At 37.3% G+C, this 21,466-nt stretch overlaps 1 protein-coding gene and 1 long non-coding RNA gene across 2 annotated transcripts; one reads left to right on the top strand and one right to left on the bottom strand.

The window, feature by feature from the left end:
- The first annotated feature begins 7,626 nt into the window (after positions 1–7,626).
- On the top strand, positions 7,627–10,063 carry LOC111201914. The gene is made up of 2 exons (XR_002654848.2): positions 7,627–8,471; positions 8,693–10,063. It is a non-coding gene; the product is annotated as an uncharacterized LOC111201914 (long non-coding RNA).
- Positions 9,838–19,552, bottom strand: LOC106376745 (phospholipid-transporting ATPase 3). The gene is made up of 27 exons (XM_048744360.1): positions 19,114–19,552; positions 18,888–18,953; positions 18,534–18,595; positions 18,281–18,362; positions 18,007–18,117; positions 17,603–17,680; positions 17,379–17,475; positions 16,077–16,183; positions 15,752–15,817; positions 15,438–15,559; positions 15,261–15,336; positions 15,100–15,177; positions 14,888–15,004; positions 14,558–14,707; positions 14,364–14,468; positions 13,754–13,896; positions 13,479–13,580; positions 13,332–13,395; positions 13,041–13,253; positions 12,650–12,815; positions 12,485–12,564; positions 11,970–12,209; positions 11,530–11,751; positions 11,242–11,409; positions 10,760–11,122; positions 10,543–10,649; positions 9,838–10,414 (listed from the first exon to the last, which is right to left on the bottom strand). Exons 1-27 carry the CDS (start codon positions 19,267–19,269, stop codon positions 10,111–10,113), a joined length of 3,645 nt encoding a protein of 1,214 aa, XP_048600317.1. The 5' UTR covers positions 19,270–19,552; the 3' UTR covers positions 9,838–10,110.
- Between the last annotated feature and the right edge of the window lie 1,914 nt (positions 19,553–21,466).

Below are 21,466 nucleotides of genomic sequence, written 5' to 3'. Positions count from 1 at the left end.
AGGAGGAGAATGATATGAGAATGCAAATGACACTTGCATTCCAATCTATAAGCTTAAGGACCTCAGGTTAGTCTATGTTCTATTTTTTTTTTGTCGTCTCCATTGCTTATGATAAGAGCTGATAAAATTTAGGTATGAAAACAGACCGTTGACAAGGTGTTTTATTTGAACATGTTACATTGAGTTTCTATGATAATAACAATAACTAGGTTACTAGTATATACTTGTGTTCTTACATAGATCTCTTTTTTGTATGTAGTAGAGCTTTGTTTGACTCTGGCTCTTCCACCGAAGATAAAGAGAGTGTTTTACATGTGAAGCTGACTTAGGAAACTAAAGATAAGTTTGCTGCAGTATTACAAGTCACTGAGCCATCTAAAACAAGGTACGTCTCTTACATATGGTTGCTTGCTCTTGATCGTTTAGTTTGATAAGACTTGTTAGTAATGTCGGTGAGAGTTTGATGCTGGCTTGTGCAGGTGAGAAAACATAGACTTGGCTGGCTTTGACACACCCAATGCTTGTGCAAGTCGCGGGCCGGGATTGGGCAACACTTCTAGTGACCGCATCCCGCGCGGGCCTGTACCGCCAAGACCCGCATTGACTGTGTACCGCGGCAGGGGCGGGACAAGGCGGGTCGGTACAACCCAATTGTCATCTCTAATGGAGACATTCATAGTCAGTTCTAATAGAAAAGATTACAAGGAAGTTTTGTAGAGGTTGTTCTTATCATTCTTCTCTTATACTTTCCATTCTTCGAGATTCGTCTCAAACTCTTATTCTATCGTAAAGTCCTCATATTCCAGAATCTTTTGTTTTGCTGCTGTACTCTCCTAGAGCATGAGCTCGGTTTTAGAGTGTTTATACTTTATTTGTGATTCCACATAATTCTACATCACCTAAAGCAGTGTAATCTCTTTTTTTTTTTCTCTACATATTATCAGCAGGCTCGGCTCAATATTTTACTGGGCCCTGTACAATTTTAACTTATTGAGTAACTAGATTGTAAAATATATTAAAAAAAAAAAATTGTAAGTATAAGATTATGTATTTGGTATCTGATTGTCTAATACAATTATATTTTTGTTCATTATTTATGTTTTTAAAATATTCATAGATGTTGAAAATGATTTAAAAAGTTGTAATTTTATCTTCATATAAATTAACTTTGAAGAACTGAACTTTTTATAATTTTAATATATTAATTTTTTTTAAAAATTAATATATTAATTTTTAATTTTAATATATTAATCTTTTTAAGTTACCTAACTATTATTTTTGTGAAAAATATTAGTTCACTTCTTAGTTTCAATTATTTTATAAGATTAAAAGATCAAATATTTATATTTATATTTAATTAACAACCAAAATATGTTTTGTCAAAAAAAGTTATGTGTTAACCAAAAAGATTCTCCAACATTCTGACACAAAAGGAAAAGCCTTTACCTTAGGTATATAATTGATATGGACCCACAATACATTTATGTGTTTATGTTTTGGAAATAAAATGTTTAGGGTAATACGTTTGAATTTTTTTGGAATATTCTTTATTTATTTATTAAATTAAAGAAAAAATCAGTGATATAGCTTTGTAATTTTCTCTAAAAACAAAAGGTAGAATCCATGAGAAATTATGTTTTAATAGTATAGATATTAATAATCTTTAAAAACATCACCTTAATTTTTTTGAAAAAAGATCTTAAATCTTTAACTAAAAATTTGCAAAAATAAATGGGTTCAGTGCAAATGCACCTTGATCACATCCCAATGATCGGGCATGAAATTTATCAGAGCTCTGTATAAAAATTTTGTTCAATACCCTCTTCATTGGTGATGGTGATCTTGTTCATTCGGCTGGTGGTCTTGTCCTCAGGATGTTGTTTGCATTAATGTCAAAACATACTGTGATCTAACAGACCACGTGGAGCCGAAACAGACTGCTTCTTCATGGCAAGAAAGTTCTACGTTTTTCCAAAGTTCCAAAACAGATATCTAATCACATTTTCCCTTTTTTGATAAATCCTATCGGCTATCCGATCGGCCATGGGAGGAACGCATTTAGTGCTACAGAATGTACTAACCATAAAGCGTACTACACTGCCTGACCCGAGTATGAATACCTTCTGACAATTGACATAGAGTGAACCGATCGCCTATTACGATCTACCATGTAAACCACTTGGACCCAAGCCCAAGCCTAGATTGGCCAAATAGTGATAATTTAGTTCATAGAAGGAATCGAACCCAAAACTGATGTGGATACACACCAAGCCCCAAAATATTACCCCTCTACCATCATTTGGTTAGCACATTTTTTTTTTTTGAATGAATGTTAAATTTTATTCATCAAAAAGACCTCTTTACAACAAGTGCATCCTATGCTTATGAATGGAAATCAACTACTCTTTACTACTCCTAACCTGCACTTTATTTATACTCTTGTGGCAAACCAAAACTGCAAAATGCCTTCAAAACCCTTCCCTCCATGTAGTTTCATCAATCTAAGTTTGTTTCTCATACCTTTATCAACCATCTTCATCAGAGCTTGGGGGGTGTAGGTGGTTCTCCATGTTGACGTCTGTTGCGTTCTCTCCATATCGCATAGACAGCGGCTTGGAAAGCATAGCGAGTGCAGAACAGCCTGTATTTCTCCAGATGCTGATCAATAAGCAATTCCGCAATACCTGACCATTATGTAGTGTATGAGTTCTGCAAAATGCCTTTTACTAGGTGCTCCCACACTTGCGTTGAGAAAGAGCACTCAAAGAAAAGATGGTTCCGGGATTCAGGAGTGTTCTTGCATAATACACAGATTGTGTCAATGCCTTGACTCCATTGAGAGACCCGATCCATAGTAGATAGTCTTCCCCTAGTTGCAAGCCAAGCCATGAAAGCAAACTTAGGAGTAGCCTGCGAGAACCATATACCTTTGGACCATAGGAACTGCGGCTTCGCCTCGCGAAGAAGTAACCAAGTCTCACGAGTAGAGAATTTTGGTTTATATCCAGATGAACGTATCCACATATCAACATCATCTTCAGCTGTGTTTAGTTGATCTCTAAAGGAGTCAAGAGCCCTTTCGATATCTTTCAGCAAGCTTGAGCGATGCCTCGTTCTTCTTCGAGAAGTCTGAAGAGCATCCCCCACGGTGGCATCTCTTCCAATGCCCAAGTCTTTTAAACCTCTCTCCCCCAGAACATCCATTAGTACTCCTAAATCTGACCAGCGATCATACCAAAAAGAAGTGTGTCTTCCATTACCTACAGCCTTCATGTAGAAAGACTTAGCTACATCCCGTAGCTTGAGCATTTTCCTCCACATCCAAGACCCTGCTTGAGTCTTTCCATTCACTTCCCAAAAGCTTCTCTTTTTAAGCAAATTATTCTGTATCCAGTCTCCCAAAGGGATTTCCCTGAGAGCATTCTCCATATAAGCTTTAGACCATAGACCATATTAACTTCTTTGAGCGGTCTGATACCCAAACCCCCCTCACTTTTGGTGGAACAGATCTCTTTCCAAGCCACTTTTGCGCCTGTGGACTTGAGCTCCGGACCGGTCCATAGGAATGCAGAGCAGAGTCGTTCTATTTCATCCAGACATCTTCTTGGGAGTCTGAATGCAGTGGCCCAGAAGTTGACTATACTCATTAGCACAGATTTTATCAGTTGCAGCCTACCAGCATAGGAGAGGAAGCGGCTAGTCCAAGTGTTTATTCTGCCTCGAATCTTCTCAACTAGAGGGAGATAATCTTGTTGTCGCATAACATGTGTCATCAGTGGGAGCCCCAAGTAACGCACAGGGAGTTCACCATCCGCAAAGGGAAAGTTTGTAAGGATTCCGCACTTCACCGGCTCTGTAACTCCCGCCATGAAGATCGTGGACTTCTCAAGACTGATACAGAGCCCTGACCATTCCGCAAACTGATCAAAAACCTTGAGAGCGCCTTCAATTGATTCTTTTGAACCTTCCACGAACACCATCAGGTCATCTGCAAAGCACAAATGGGTGAGCTGAGGGAGAGAGCTTTGCAGTGAGAATGATATCTGAACTTCTTTTCTTGTACTGCTTTATCTATTTTCCGAGAGAGCACATCCATACACATCACAAATAGATAGGGGGAGAGCGAACACCCCTGTCGCAGCCCTCTAGAGCTTTGAAAGTACCCTGCGAGGTCACCATTTACCTGCACCGAGAAGGATGGAGTGGTGACACACAGCTTGATCCAGTGGATGAATCTCTCTGGAGCACCCCTAGAATTTGGAGGAGAAAAGCCCATTGAACAGAGTCGAAAGCCTTGGATATGTCGATCTTCATCACACACTGCGGTGAAACGGAGTCCTTATGGTAATCCTTGACTAGCTCTGAAGCTAATAACACGTTCTCCATCAACAATCTTCCCTTGACAAATGCTGATTGGTTTTCGGAGATCATTCTTGGTAGCAAAATCTTTAACCTGTTTGCCAGAATTTTTGAATTGACCTTGTACAGCACATTACAGCACGCAATTGGTCTAAAATCTCGCATCTCAGCAGAAGCAGTCTTCTTCGGGACTAGAGCAAGGATTGTCGAGTTGATACCTTTTGGTAAGAATCCCATCCTAAAGACGGACTGAACAGCGACAGTTTAGTCATGTGCAATCACCGGCCAGGTAGTCTTGAAGAACTCACAAGGAAATCCATCAGGCCCTGGAGACTTGTTAGAAGGCATAAAGAACAACACCTTTCTTATTTCTTCTGCTGTGACCTCAACTTCCAACGCTTGACAGTCTTCAAGAGTACATCTGAATTCAGTGATCTCTCTTAAATCCTCTTCTGTAACCCCCTGAAAATTGGCTGGAGACTGATTTAGGAAGTCACAGAAAAATCTCTCTGCTTCCTTCTTAATTTCCTCATGCTTTACCGCGATACTACCATCCAAACACTTTATCTCCCGGATAGTGTTTTGCGCCTGCCTAAATTTGATCGAGTTGTGGAAAGTTTTATTGTTTTGATCTCCAACGTAAAGCCAATGAAGCTTTGCTCTTTGTTGAAGAAAATCCTCCTCTAGTCCAGCAACATGTAGCCATTTCTCATACGCATCTGCTTCTTCTTCGATCGCTACTGAACTGGGGCTTGACAGTGTGGTTTTCTGCTTCTCACAGAGCGTAGAGTGAGCTTCGGATGCTCGCTTAGAAAGATTTCCCAGTTGGTCTCTACCCATTTCCCGGATTAGGGGCTTCAAAGCTTTATGTTTTTTTGAGAAGCGAAACAAGGCAGATGTTGAGTGAAACAGTACCTCAGTCGAGTCCCAAAACTCCTTTACCATTGGCATAAAGTTAGGTAGCTTGCCAATGGCATTAACATACTTGAACGGCCTCCGAATTTTTTCAGACGCCAGCAGCAGACTGATCTTACATCTCATGTGGTCAGAGCACCCCCCAGGTTCGAAGACCGAATATGAGTTGGTGAAGCGGGACGAGGCCACATTGTTCATTAAAACTCTGTCAAGCTTCTTGCATATCAATCCTTCATCACGCTTGTTGCACCAAGTAAAAACTGGACCTTGGTAGCCCATATCAGAGAGCTGGCAGTGTAGAACCAACCTATGAAAGTCTCTCATACCGCTAGGAACTCTCGACAAGTTAGAAAATCCCGAGTGTTCATCTCCCTCCAATATCTCGTTGAAATCCCCCATAACTAGCCACGCTTTATTTTTAAATAGTGGGGAGTTATGGTGATGACAAATATCCTTCCACAGCTCTCTTCTACCTTCTACTAGATTGCTTGCATAAACGAAAGTGCAGAAAAACTCCTCCTCGCCTTGCAGGCCAACTGAAACTGTGATTAGTTGATCCGTTTTGTAGACCGGAGTCATACAGACATCATCTCTCCATAATAACCAAATTCTCCCACCTTTACTATGCTCGTAGTTAGTCATTGCTGACCATCCCCCGAACACAGTGCCCAAAATTTTCTCTAATTTCTTCTCCTTTACTCTTGTCTCCAATATGCATCCAAACTTCATCTCTTTATTACTTAACCACTTTTTGATTACGGAATGTTTCAATTTTTTGTTGAATCCGCGCACATTCCAAAAGAAACTTGACATTTTAATGGTTTCGGCGAGAAGAGGACCTTGTGCTCATCGGATTCGCATCCAGTGATTTAGCCTTCTTTCCACCTTTCTGCGCAACCTTTTTTTCTTGTCCATTCAACAGCTGAGAAGTGAGCCTGTCTACACGAGTTTCTTCAACCTCAACTTCTTTTGCTTCCCAATCCTCCCTAATTTCACCATCCTCTTGATCCTCCTCCTCTTGATCTTCAACTCTCAACACCGAAAATTTTGACGCTGAGATCAAAAGTTCTTCCTCATGACTCTTCTGCAAAGATCTTAAAGGTGATCTTCCCACCTTTCCTGGCGAGACCAGAGCCCAGCTGTTGATCGCTTGAGACTTTTCCCCTGCATCTTCTTCCATCTCTCCCATATTTTTAAGAACTTCCTCTGGCTGCCTTTCCTCTGATTGCACTTTCTCTGGCTGCCTTTCCTCTGGCTGCCTTCCCACTGACTGCCTTGCCTCAGGTACTGACTTCTCACTGCTTATTACGCCAAGGTTAACCTCCAGAATGATCTCTCTATTACCTTCCTCAATATTAAGTGACTTATTCAAGTGATCTCTTCCCTCACTTGTTGATCTTTTAGTAACAGAACTTCCTTGTTGCTCTTTATCTTTGCCTTTCACCCCACAATCCATTTCTATGTGACCCCACTTTCCGCATTGCTTACATCTAGATGGGAGCCATGGGAAGTGGAAATCAACCTCAAACTCCTTGCCATTCTTCGAAAAACTAATTGTCTCTGGAAGGTCCTTTGATACATTAACCTTCGCAAACACCTTTGCTTCTTCAAAGGAGGAACACGCAATAGTGTCTTGTTGAAGCTTCACAGGAAATCCCACAGCACTAGTGATAAAGCTTAAGCCCTCCCATGAGAACATGTGGAGTGGAACTCTTCTCAGATGCACCCACATAGGTACCGCTTCCTCTTCTGGCTTTTCTTCCTCTGTTCTCGGAGTCCATTTTGTGACCACCATTGGTACTCCAGCGATGTTCCACATGCCTCTACGAAGTATCTTCTCTCTGGCTTTCGAACTTGGGACTCTGAATCTCATAGTGGTAGCGTTAACATCATAGACATCGATCTTTGCTGATGTTTCCCCGTATTTCCAGATCTTATTTAGCACCATATGCACTTTCGCGACATGAGGGACTAAATCGAGAAACTTTCCTACCACAAAGTCTTCCCACAACGGCGTCTCACTAGTGAGGACATCATCTGGAATCTCTACCTTGTGCAAACCATCCTTTGTTTGAATCTCAACATCGTACTTCTTCAGACTTCTCTTATCTTGTGCCACCGACACCCAACTTGGAACAACTCTCTTCGCTACTTCATCCAAAACTTCAATCTCCACCGACGGAATCACATCTCTAGTCTCTGGTCCTGCGTTAACACTCTCCGGAGAGGCTGGAGAATCCGGCGGCGCCGCCGAGTCCGGCATCGAAACCCTACTCAGAATCGCCCTTTAATTCGCCAAAAGAGAGAAAACCCAAAACGGTGCGTTTCGTGTCCGTCGTTCTGGTTAGCACATTTTCTCTTACTCTACTCTCATCTCTTTACTTATATGCGTGTGAAGAACTCTTAACTATCATAGAGAATGACAAGAAGAGTTGAAGGCTTTCAATATGTTAGATACTTGGCTAAAAATAGTTTTACTTGGATGCTTGTGTAACTTCACATTATGATCGGGAGTACTCCAAATTATTGAAATATTGAAAACACATTGTCTACAAAAAATATATATAGATATAGAATAAAAATGATATACGGAGAAGGTTGAGCCCCATTGGTGGTTTAAGGGACATTATATGTATCTGGAAATCTGTATATATAATGTTTTTTCTCCTGTGACTCCCTCCAAGTCATTGCCACGTCATCGAAGGCTTCTGTCCGGACACGTGTCTCATCTTCTCGAAATACAGCGCTTCATTAATAGAAGTGTGCAAATTTAATGGGCTCCGGTTTATGTTATTTGGGCTGAAACAATAAACAAAAGTAGTCCATTTCTGCCTTTGCATTCATCAACAATGGCTATTCTAGCTTTTTAGGGTTCATCGATTTTCGAGCTCCGATTCGGCCAACCAGAAATGGAGGTCTTGAAAGGTTGTGTGAGGCGATTCTTCGTGAAGAATCTCTGTGTCAATCTCTGTTCATGTCCTTTCGTCATCGATACATCTCCTCATGTACGTTACGGGATGTATTGATTCAACGCCATTAACGACCTTCTTAACTCTTTCAACTCACTCCAACCACGATGATTCTTTTCTCTCTTCCAAGTGGTTGATCTCCACCTATAAAAAGGACAGCCTTAATCCCGTGAACATCATTGTACTTCCAAGGTCGAGGTGCGACTCCTCAGGTTTTCAGATATAAAAGTATTGTCTTCTTCTTATGAGTTTCAGTGATTTTTTTGTTTAACTAATATCTGATATGACCACTATTCTGATTTGGTTTTTTTTTATGTTGCGTCTGTATGTGTGAATTTTCAATTTATGTAAAAGCATCATCTTTTGTCTTAGTGAAAATTTCATGAGCTTCTTCATGTGGGTTTTCGTGCTTCTACTGTCACTATAATTTAAGGCTTTGTTTGTTGCAGATGTAGCCCTCTTCTTTTAGAAGACGCTGGGTCAGCGGCTATCGATCAAAAACTGAACATACTTTCGCAAAGGTTTCTGGTGTCGTCTGTGATGCTGTAGAAAGTAGCTCCAGTTAGAATGGTTGCTGCGATTATTTTTGATAGGCAAAATCACTGCCGCCAGTGTTACTCTCCAGATGTGTGAACAAGAAAACAATTATAAATTTGACCGCAAGCTGCTGATGCAGGGTCTTCTAAAAGAACATGGCTCGTATCATTCTCAAGCACATAAGAGACATTAACCCCTGCATTTTGTCAATATAATTAACTATAATATAATTTCACTACTAAGGAGAGTAGTGTTTTGGATTTTGAACAAATGGAACAACTGAAAAGCTAAAGACATTAAGTAGATCAGTCAGTAAATCTCTCACAAATCATTCCCTAATTGCTATTAGAAGTCAATTGCTATTAGAAGTCAATGGTAAAATATATGAGTTTAAACTTATATTGTATAACAAATGTCAATACAATATAACGAAATATACTTACAAAAATATAATTAAAATTAACTTTTTTAAGGAAAATCATGAGAGTAGCCGGACCGACCTTAGTTCAATATATAACTAGGTGTTTTCCTGGCGCTATGCACATACAATAACTTTAAACATAATAATTTATTACATTAATTTGTATTTAATTAATATTAATCAATTTTAAAATATAAAGTAATCATTTGTAATTGATATTCTATTAAGTTTATGAATTTTTTAATCTACACTGGCATATAGTTTAAACAAATAAAAATTATTTTGTTTTTCTGAAATAATAATTTTTATACATCTTTTACTGTTGTACTATAATGATCAATAGATATATAATATTTTTTAATAATTTATGTCATCATTTTCTTCTAATAGTTATTTTAGACTTAAAAAAATATTTGGTAAATAATATATATTTAAAATGAATGATATAGTTTTCTAAAAGCGATAGTATATATTTTTAAAATATTTTTTTGCAAAAGTAGATAAACTTTGTAGGTATAAAACATAAGTAGTTTGCATAGAAATTTTATTTGCAGAATAATTAGTTTAAGGGAGAGATATATGTATCTGGAAATTCAATATATAATGGTATTCAGAAGAACAAAAAAAGATATGGAATAAAAACGAGACAAATGACCTCAAAAGGGGTAAATCGAATGTATGTACATGGGGAAAAAGTGGTGTTCAGAAAAAAAAAAGTACATGGAGAAAAAGTACCCTAATGCTTGCCTGAGTTTATAAGTGGAGCTATAAAAATGGCGTTCAAATCAAAACACAAACGTAAAACGATCATTAGTAAACACCTTAAAAGGTACATTTCTACATATATTTTAAAACTAAGGCCTAACAAAAACAAACCCCCCAATCAGCAATAATGTGTATATATCAGTTCTACTTCTTCTTTGGTACTGTAGGCCGTGACCTCATACTGGCTCTCCTTGCCACATCCCATGCCTTCTGTGGCGCATAAACACCCAACTGGGACGCAAAGAAAGATTCATAACCTGGTGAATCAAATGCAAATCCAGTGTGCTTGGAGAGCTCCCTAGGCAATTGGGATATCGCATAGCTTCTCGCTTCTTGAGGTGTGAGCTCGTTCTCTATCTCCAGGTGATCCGCCTTGCTTGCATCCGACTCGTGCCTATGGATTTCTTGGACGATCTGATAATCATATGGGAAGAACCATCTCTCAACCCTGTATCAGTAAAAGCATAGTTTTTCTCATGTCATAATCATTACAAAACATCCTGTGTACGCTTTGTTTCAGTGATCTTGAGCAAAATAACCCACATGTCAGTTCTGAAACTCATTGGTTTTACTTACCCTTGGAAGATGAAATCGCCTAGAAGAGAAACAATGGGAACAAGCAGCAATGCGAAGTAGAAATAGAATGTACTCATCAGCACATATATGACAAAGTAGACATTTTCCTGCAGAGACGAGGAAAAAATAATAAAATAAATGAGATTTTGCTAATCTATAAAGAAACAAAAAACATCACAAAAGATATACTGAAAGGGAAGTAGTAGGATGGTGTTACATTTCTATCACGTGGTGTCGTAATCCCGCAGTATACGAAAGCAAAAACGAGCCATGCAAGAATGCTCCCACCGACTGTGATATAATGCCATCTTGTAATGGAATTGCTCATCAAAAGAATGCGCACGTTCACGGCAATCACCAGACATGTGAAAACTAGTGTGCTAACATCCCAGAGACCAAATATTTTTCCTGATGAATTTATAGCACCAAAAGATGAGGTGGTCACGAAGAGATAGCAGACGAGAGACTGATACACAGCAGAAGTAGCCCATGCTGCTACGACTCTCCATTTGAAAAATGAGTTACGTATTCCCTCTCTATACAGTTCTGGGTATCTCTTCGAAAGGGACGCACTCACATCCTATCAAGAGCACAATACGGAAATGAGATTATCAAATCCAGAAAATGAAAATGGTCCTAATGGTTAAGTAATTTAAGATGGGTATGCGTATGTTTTAAGAGATCGAGAAAAGCAAGTACCTTCTCAAACAGCCCAAGGACAATGACAGGAAGAGCGGTGAAAAAAACGTTATACAACGACTGGAACCAATCATCGTAGAACCTTTGACCAGAAAATCCAGTTCGAAATGTGAACCAAAACTGAGTCAAAGTGAAGGTCAGATTCTTGTAGAAGAAATACATGACCACCTGCCAAGTAAGAGATCATAAGAACATTGATGAAAAAAAATAAGCATGTTATGCCGCAATCTGCCAAGTAAAAGATCAATAGATGTTTCAAAAAGTTTTGCGGCAAAAGACAAACTCAACCTTGCAGATTCTAAGATATGACCACCGTCCATGGACAAGAAGCAAATCAGTAAGAAATCTGAACTGAGCGATGGCAAAATCACTAGCCATCACAGCTTGCATACCCTCCATCCCACTTATTCCTATACCAACATGAGCTGCTTGAATCATGCTAACATCGTTGGCACCATCACCAATACTAAGAGTAATCTTCTTTGCGCCTTTTCTCACCAAGCTTGTCACCTGAAATTAGGTTCACATATACTACCATTTAGAAGGCGGTTCAAAGAACACAGAGAACCAAATTACTCACTGGACATGAATTAAGTGTAAAACTCAAACCCAAAAACAAAATGTGATTACCAATTTCGAAATCAAAGCCCCAAAATAAAATAGTATATAAGCTTCTCTTTAAAGGCCCAACCTGTACGAATTTATTTTGAAATAGTCATCTAAATTACCTGTGCTTTCTGTAACGGAGAAACACGACAGCATACAACTGACGTACAGTTCAAGCTCAAGCTGAGCAGCGTTACGCGTAAGCTCGGGTCTAATGCATACATTAAACACTTTCCATCAATAACGAGAGCCAATTTTGGTCCAGCTACGGTATGCATATAGAGTTGAGCTTCTTCAAGGCTCTTTCTCAGCTCCTTCTTTACTTCTTCTTTGATAACACGAGCAATCTCAACTTGATCACCCTAATATCAAAAAGATTTATGAACAAAAAATAGGTAAACTGATTGTTCTCCGCGCAAGAGAAGCTATTAAGATCACCTCCAATGGGGGGTTCTACCCATTGGAGTTCTAAAGATTCATATGTGTATAAGTATATGTTGTATATGTGTATGTCCACAAAATAATGGACCCCACACCTACATACACATATACAACATATACTTATACACATATGAATCTTTAGAACTCCAATGGGTAGAACCCCCCATTGGAGGTGCTCTAACAGTAAAATAATTACCCTTTCTTCAGCTTCCCTGATTGTATCCGATTCAGAACTGATGATAAATTGTTTCATATCATTGTTGATCAAGTTGCATGCTGTAGCATAACAGAATCCAAGGCAGATATGTAAGTGGCAGAAGAAAAAATAAGACCCAAGAGCAAAAGTTGTGACACACCCTACCATAAGCAATATTAATAGCCGTTTCCATTTTGTCCCCTGTTAACACCCAGATCTTAATTCCAGCTCTTGATAAGGTCTCTATGCAGTTAGGCACCCCTTCTTGAAGTTTGTCTTCTATTGCAGTTGATCCGATGAGGGTAAGATCCTTCTCGATAAGTTCTGCTAACTTCATGGATCAAAACACCTCACATTCATCAGCTATGACTGTACTGTAAGGATATAATCACTCTCACTACTGAACATAATCATAGAATCATTTTTCATTCCAGTCATACGAACAAGTTCGTGTCATACGAACAAGTTCGTATCTCTTGGTTGTTAACCTTTCTCGGGATTCATGAGAACGCTACCTCTATCATTATAGAAAACTAGGTAAGAAATAATGGAATACCTCATCTAACTTCTTCTCACGGTCTCGCAATGCAGATTTGGCCTGGATGAATTTTTCATTCCAACTATTATAGGTTTCGGGGTCTAAATCTCTATAGGCCAGGCAAAGGGTACGCAATCCAGAAGATCCAAAATGTTCCAAATGTTCTCTTGTAACTTTCCTAACATCGTCCATACCATCGGCCAATCTCTCAAAGATTACGTTATCTGCACCCTGTGGACAATGTTCCAAGCAATGATCAATATTTGACACTGTATTACACAGAGAACTAAGTACTTATAGAGCTATTACCTTACAGTAGAGTACAAGCCTTCCATCTGGGTAACGGCATACAACAGACTGGCGCTTCCTTGTACTGTTATGCATTGTGTAAATTTCAATGGTATGCATAAAACATGACAAATGGGAAATAAACAAACATTTCACTGTCTTATAGACCTGTTGAACTCAAGAACGTTAAGTATCTCATAGGCCACATCTTGAACCTTTCCCATCTTCTCCACGTGAGACTCGCGAACATACACCATAGTTGGAGTACGCCTGAAATTACAAGAAACTAGTCTTAAACATTACTAACAGAGACTTGAGAAACAAACACACGTATATGAAAAAAATCTCTAAAATTTGAAACAAGGGGAATCATGGGGCAAGTTAACTAGTTGCAAATTTATCTTGTCAATTTGTCTTTCGAAACTGAATGTAATGGGAATCACCTGTAAAAGAAGAAACCAAAATTCTTGGCGGCAGTAACTAGGGCAGCTTCATCTGGAGATGCAGCTTGATATACGATCTTCTCAGGGGACTCATCACCTTCAGGAAGGACTGTATGACAGATGGCTAGGCATCGAAAGAGTTCCTACAAATATCAAAAGTACAATATCTTATAGTTAAATTAGCCTCTGAATGTTCGCATGCCCAGAAATAGACACAGTAGAAATCTGGAACCCAGAATAAGGAACTTCTCTAAACTACAAAAATGGCGTTACAATACTTTTAGATGCTTTAATCAGAACCATTCTGTAGTTTCTCGCAGAACAAAGACCTAGAATACAGGCAATGGTTGAACGTTGAAGCCAATTGAAAAACCTTTTCGAGTTAATACCTTACAATTTCACATCTCAACACCTATTAAATACATAATTAAGTACAATAACATTATCACCTTACAAGTTCACACCACAACACCTATCGTAGACCGAACGTCTCCATGAAAGGAAGCAAGAACTCATGTTCTAGAGTATCCCTATAACCCCATCATCTCTTAACTATTACAATCCTTAAACGTACTGTGAGAAAATTCTCGAAGAAATAAAAGTAAGGCACCTTGCAAAGATCAGGATTAGGCTCATTTCGCCAAGCTCCCCGCATTAGCCTTGGATCATCAAAATTAAATCCCTTTTCTCTTATTGCACCAGTCGACCTTTCTTCCTGAATATATTCGTAGAGAGACAAATTAGACATGCTTCCATTGCAACTTAATGCACTAGGCAACTTCCGCATCTGAAAAGAAATAATACCTCGTGTACTTTTAAGCCATTACGCTGAGCGATTCCTCTTTCTATCTCAGTGACACCACATCCATAACTTATTCCTCCAATTGAACATTTAAAGAATTCCATCAAATTTCTTGTCAGCGTTCCAGTTTTATCAGAAAATATGTATTCCACCTGAGAGATACCATAGTAATTGTAACCGCAGTGAGAATGGTATCACAGTATAATATTCTAGAGACAGATCAATTACAAACAATAAAGCGGATATATATATATATATATATATATATCATACAAGCAACAAATTTCCGCAGGGATCAGTAGTAGTAATATGCGACATGTCCTGATAGCTACCTGTCCAAGCTCCTCGTTTAAATTGGAAGTCCTGGCCGAGGCAGGGGTATTTGTTTCAGCATGATACATATTGAGATCTCGGTTGATAAACTGAGTCGACTGGATAAACTTGATCATCTGGGTTTTTCATTTAAGGAGAGAAGATAGAAACCACTCAGAATGCCAGTAATTGTAATGCGGATAGTTAAAATAGGATACTAGGAACAACGTACCTCTATAGAAACATAAAGGGAGATTGGTATAATTGATGAGAACAAAGTGATTAGAGTGAAAAAGGTGAAAAACCCTATCTGTAGACGCAAATAGAAGCAATATGGTAAAAACCAGCAAACCAGATATAGAGGGAATCAACTAACTACACAAAGCTATTTACCGCGAGTCTGTTACGGTATTCCCAATCTGACTTCTTAAGACCCAAGTATAGGTCCTCACGATCCGTCACAATTGAACTACAAAATTAATAATATAGATAACTGTATCGCAACAAGACATGGTTCAACAATCGAACGAAACATGACTTGACAATAACAAGATCGAAGAGAAACCATACCAGCCTATAGCTCCAATTAGACACATTGTGATAAGGACACAAAATATTGTAATAATGAGTTTGTCAAGCTTCTTTTCCAGCGTACTTCTTTTGGAAGGAGCATTCATCGCATTCATCATCACCTAAACAGTTTGAATTCACCATAAAACAACATCAGACACTATGCTTAGCAACTATACAATGAAGTAAAAACAGAGTAAGTCTTTGCAATCTTCTTTTCTTTTGAATATGATTTCAGAATACATGTATCCTGTATGCTAGAAACACATGTTTGTAAGCTGGTTTCTCATAAAACAAGCTTCACAACAGCTTACCTTCGTCTCATGGCCAGTAAAAACAACAGCTCCAACTATGTATTCTGTGTTTCTAAGACTGCATCCCTGAAAATGTAGATTTCACACGTCTCAGAATATTATTAAATTTAAGGTTATAAAGCTCTGTACTAGATGCATGGAAATCTATTCAGTAAAATTTTTAAGGCCAAGGATATAAAGTTCCATGAAATCAACATATCTCAAAGTAGATCAAAACTTGATCCATAATTAAAAAAAAAACAATATGCATGACCAAATCATAAAATTGCAAAAATAACGCACAAAAGGGGGAAAATAAGCCAACGGTAGAAACAGTCAATCATACACGCAATAAAAGCTGGTCGGGAGAGAGAGGTAACGTCTGCTTTTGTACTACAAGATTTCCGGTGAAAGTGTACAGTGAATTGTTCGGTTGCTCACACTGAATTTCACCTGCATTGCAAAAGACACAGATGATGGAGAAAGTGAAAACATGTGTAAAACAGTTGCAACTTGCAACACAATCATACTGAGATGAAAAAGGAAAAAGTTAGAATGAAGGACAGTCGGAGCAATAAAAAAATTATGTCTACATGTATAATATAATCAGATAAAAAATGGATAAGAGACAAGATCATGTATCATCAAAGTCAGAAATGAGCCGTAACAACTCTTTCCGCAAAACAATAATAGGAAAATTCTACCAGACAAACACTAAACAAATGACAAAAACGGACTGCTATATAAACTTTGCTGCCATTAGTTCTGGTGATGTTTCGATCCCTACATCAGGATGTGGTATAATAAAAACATGTTACCAGGGTAACTACAAAGGAGTAATCTGACCCAGGTGAACGTTTCTCAGAAAGTTTCATTTATTAGCTTTTTAGCCAGAAGGTAGCGATCCAATCTGTGATAATAAAATTAACAAGTGGCTCTACAACCAATACCGGTGTTCTAAAACGCGCTAGGCGTTCATTACGCGTTAGAAGACTGTATAGCGCCTATCCGTATAGGCAAACGCCTAAACGAGATATATACGGATATATATTTTTACGCGAAATATAAGTATAAGATTAATATATATACATTATTTTTGAAAAAAACTGAACATAAATATATTTTAAATCCACTTTTATGTATAAGTATATAGTTTAACATATATAAATAGTTTTAAATTATAAAAATTAAAGCCATTTTAAATATATAAAGATGATAAATTTAAAATGATTTTGCAAAAATTATACTAATATCTACAATCATATAAATATATAAAATAAGTAAAAGTAATATAAATAATAACATTAATAAAATATAATAATAATACTAATAGTTTTTTTTTTGAATATTGATGCTTAAAATCCGCCTAGGCGTCCGCGTAAACCGCATGTCCGCCTAAATGCTATTATTCGTCCGAATTATATAAATCTGCATAAAAGACTGTATAACATAATAACAATACGGTTGGCTACCGTATAGCGCCTAAACGCCCTAGACCGTATTTTAGAACACTGACCAATACCAAATCGCCTACCCCCACTAACTTTATTAGCAAATTAGCGTTCGTAGAGAATTACGTACTAGACGTCACTTCACCTCTGTCTACGAAAAAAATATTGCATGAATCCAATCAAAGCAATAGGCTAACCTCTAAACTCAGAGGCTTTCTCTGGTACCAAGTAATCCCATGTCCTTTCAAGGGCCTTTCTTATTTTTAAATTTGTTTCTCCATCCAGATTTGCAGTCTGCACTCACAATAAATACGCAATTGAACGGCACACTAGGTAAGAGAAGATCTAAAATAACAGCTTTTGTTCTGGACAAAAAGAAAGCACTATATTTCTTCAAAAGGGGAAGTCAAAGAAGAAGCACCTCAACATAGCAGATACCATCAGGATTAGTGCTGGACAGGAAAAGAATATCGGCTGGAAAAAACGCATCTTTTTTTATCTGCATAAACAAGAATCTTATTTAACAGTTATGGGTCTTAGTTTAAAGATAACAAGATTATCTAATCAAGCTATAAATTAGAACCCTGAAATGTAGTCAACACAAACTAATTTCCTAAACCCAGTGTCCTTTGCCAGAGGTCAATATGTGACGGAGGAAAGCAGCACAATGATACACATAAATCACAGAAGGTAACTGAACCCTACCAGAATAACTATAATGCAGGCAGTACAACTAAACATGTGTACCAACAACACACAGCAATAAATAAAACGGGTAGCCAAAGAGAAATTCATCTAATCATGTTAGAATAAGAAAGGATTAACCTTGACAATATCTCCAACTTGCAACTTTCGCCAAGGAATAGGTACCCACTGTTGGTCTTGTAAGATCTCCACTGTGCTATTATTTATGGACATATCATTTTGAAACCGTTTCTGAAAAAATTATCCATAGAAGGATTTAGAAGTTGAGACACAGGTGGGTGTTGAGACTAGCTTGAACAGAGTATTTTAGCGCTGAAATTATTCTACTTTAAAGCAAGGAGAAAGGGAATATTTCGGCAATTAAAAAAAAAGAAGAAGAAATGTGTTCCCTTACCCAGTCTTCGAAAGCCTCTTTAATAAGAGAGACGAGAAGCACCATTGACAACGGAGCTACATTTGTTATTGGACTCACAGGGCTGCAGGACAAACAGTCTATCAAGTTAATAACTGCATAGATCATGCATAATTAATCCTTAAAGTTTCATCCAACCAAAACAAGGGAATTCTATGGATGGAGTATGAAATAAACAGAAAGAAAACTTCAAAAATCGTCAAAGTTAGACAACTTTCCAAGGAAGAAAACGTACCTTATAGGTGTCATTGATAGACAGGAGATTCCAAGAAAGTATATGTTTGCTATGCGCCTAAACTGTCAGGGAAAACATAAAAACTAAAATCAGAAAACATAACCAAAAAATCCTTGTGGAAATGACTGGCGAAGGAGTTCAAAGTGTTGGCATGTTCATCATATGTCTCTTCATTTACAGTTCTGATCCTAATTACATGTTTACACTAGTCTTGATAAATAAGTGAATCAGAAACTAAAAAAAAGGAAGAATATCCATGACAATTCCACCAGATTGCAAAGTTCTCGGCTAGTCCTTAAATACATTCTGAAGCTCTAAGTTTACAACCCTTAGAGATCCAAGCAAGATGAATACCTGTTCAAACAGACCCTTGGGAAGAAAGGTGAAAACATTATACTTTGTTGTAGAAATTGAATTACCCTGAAACAATCACCACCACATTCCATCAGAAAATAATCAAACACACACAAATTGACTTACAAGCCCAAACTAAAAAGAAAAGAAAAATAATAATCAGATCGATGAATCCAAAAAGCACAAATTCCATTGTGCATATCCGGTTATCGATTCAGAACAATACCTTGAAGCGGACGGGCATATTGGAATCTCGATCATTGCAGTAGACGGTTCGATAAGACGGAGCCTGAGGCTGTATATGACCCAACGTCACCGTTCGAGACGGCGTCCGCCGATGGCTAGCCGACGAATCGACGCTTAAATTACCCGATCGAACCATTCGGATTCAATTCCGATCCAACAGATCCAAAGATCGAATATCCGACTTGACTAATATTATTGGTCTCCTTGATTACGCAGATCTGTTGTAATCGACGGTAGAGAGTGGACAAAGAGAGGACCAAAGACCAGCCTCTCTTCCGTTTCAACCTCTTTTTTTTTTTTTTTTTTGGGTTGAAGAGAGTAATGCTTCTTCGTCGTCAGAAAGTTGCTGCTTCTTCGGGTTGAAATTAAATAATTAATTAAATCTATTTTCAAATGTGCATTTTTCGATACGTATTTCTCTTTCGGGTTATTCTGCCCAAAATCCATCCGCGTTAATGCAAGAAAGAAGGAAAAACCTTCCGCGTTGATATTTCTTCACGCGCTTTTTTGTCGCGTGATATTCAAATTTATAGCTGAGACGCACATTGTTTGTCTTTGAAGATTTTCTTTAGGATTCTTCGCAAAATTGTTTTTTAGAGCAAAAAATGATAACTATTTCTTTTTAGACTAATATCTATTTTGTGACATTTTTGTCTATAATATTTTTTAATATTTTTGAAAATAAATTTAATAAATAACTATACAAACAAAAAAATTTGGAAAAATAGTAACTATTGATAAAGTACCTATATGAAATTAGTGGTATTTTTTTCAGTTCTAAAAATGTTTAAATCATAATTTTCAGATTCTGTTCTAAATAAAGTAGAAAACGAAATCCACTCTTTTCATTGAATCTACAATGTTTAGAATACATGATCTACGTAAATAAGAGTATTCTAAAAATATTTAGAATACACATTCTGCGCTTAATCTACCGATCTAAAATCTTTAGAAATCAAAATCTACACATTAATATAAATCTAAAACACGTAGAAACAGACTTCTACATATTTAATGTAAATCTAAAACATGTAAAAATAAAAATCTACACATTACTATAATTCTAAAAACCTATAGAAACCGATTTCTACAGATTAGATGTATTCTACAGATAAGAAATCAGTTCCTAAAATATGGAAACAAAATATTTGGGAATATTCACTTTCATATTTTGAAAAAAATAGATTTTTTTATAAAAAACAAAAAAAAACAAAAAAAACGTGGTAACCTTCTTCTCACGCCGTCTTCTATATTCCATTGATTATTCACAAAAATTTCACAAAAATTTTACATTATTTCTACCAAATCAGTCTGAAATTGAGTGAGTTAGGGTTTATGAACTTGAGAGTTTGATTTTCTCCCCATTTGTTCGTGAAGGAGATGAGAAATTATGGGTTTCATCCCAAAGAAATCGAGTTTAAAGAGTTGAAATCGTGTTTGGTCGGTTCAAATCAAGTGGGAATCAAACCGGATATAACCGAAGAAAACCAGGAAATTGATTTGGAATACTTACCTGGGCACTGGATCGATCAGTCTATAATTCGAGATCAGTTGATCTGTATGAAATCGACATTTGCCGATCGAGTGAAATGGACCAGGTCGATCAGTATATGCTCCGCGTTTTTTTTGTTTTGCATAATGATCAGGATCGATCGATCCGTTCGACCTTGTAATTTCGGATCAATCAACCCCGCTTGATCAAACCAATTATTTATTATATTTAAAAATTACAATTTTAAGGGCATTATTGTCATTTTAAAAATAATTAGTCTAATGGGACATAAAGTATATGAAATTAATCTAAATGGACATAGTTATCATTTTTTTGGTTTAAAAAAGCAATTTTCCCAAGTTTCTTTAACATAATGATTTGATGGGATGTTCTTTTTTTATTTTTTCTATCGAAAACGGGAATTTAGAATCTTTAAAGGAAAAGGTGTTTTTATGCAAACTACTAGAAGAATGTTATATGAGATTTTTAGCATGATGTATATGAAATCGTTAGACATGAATTTTCATAAAATAATTCAAAATAGTGCAAATAAAACTGTCTTATATGAATTTCTATATAATATAGATGACCAAGATATTGCCGAATACCACATATAATCAAGAAAAGAGTACCTATAATCACATGAAAACCATAAATGTTGCTAAGAAAAAGGTAGAACCATAAATACTATCCGAAATAGTGAAGGGTGCTTGATAATATTTCATTCCTTGAAAGCCAGCAAATACTAGAGCCAGTAAAACAGTAGCTACTAAAGCATACACTGCTCGTTTTTTCTTCCCCGCGAGTATAGCATGATGAGTCCAAGTTACGGTAGCTCCGG

Source organism: Brassica napus, chromosome C1 (genome assembly GCF_020379485.1).
Source record: "Brassica napus cultivar Da-Ae chromosome C1, Da-Ae, whole genome shotgun sequence".
Taxonomy (NCBI): domain Eukaryota; kingdom Viridiplantae; phylum Streptophyta; class Magnoliopsida; order Brassicales; family Brassicaceae; genus Brassica; species Brassica napus.
This window is presented reverse-complemented; position numbering and strand designations above follow the sequence as displayed.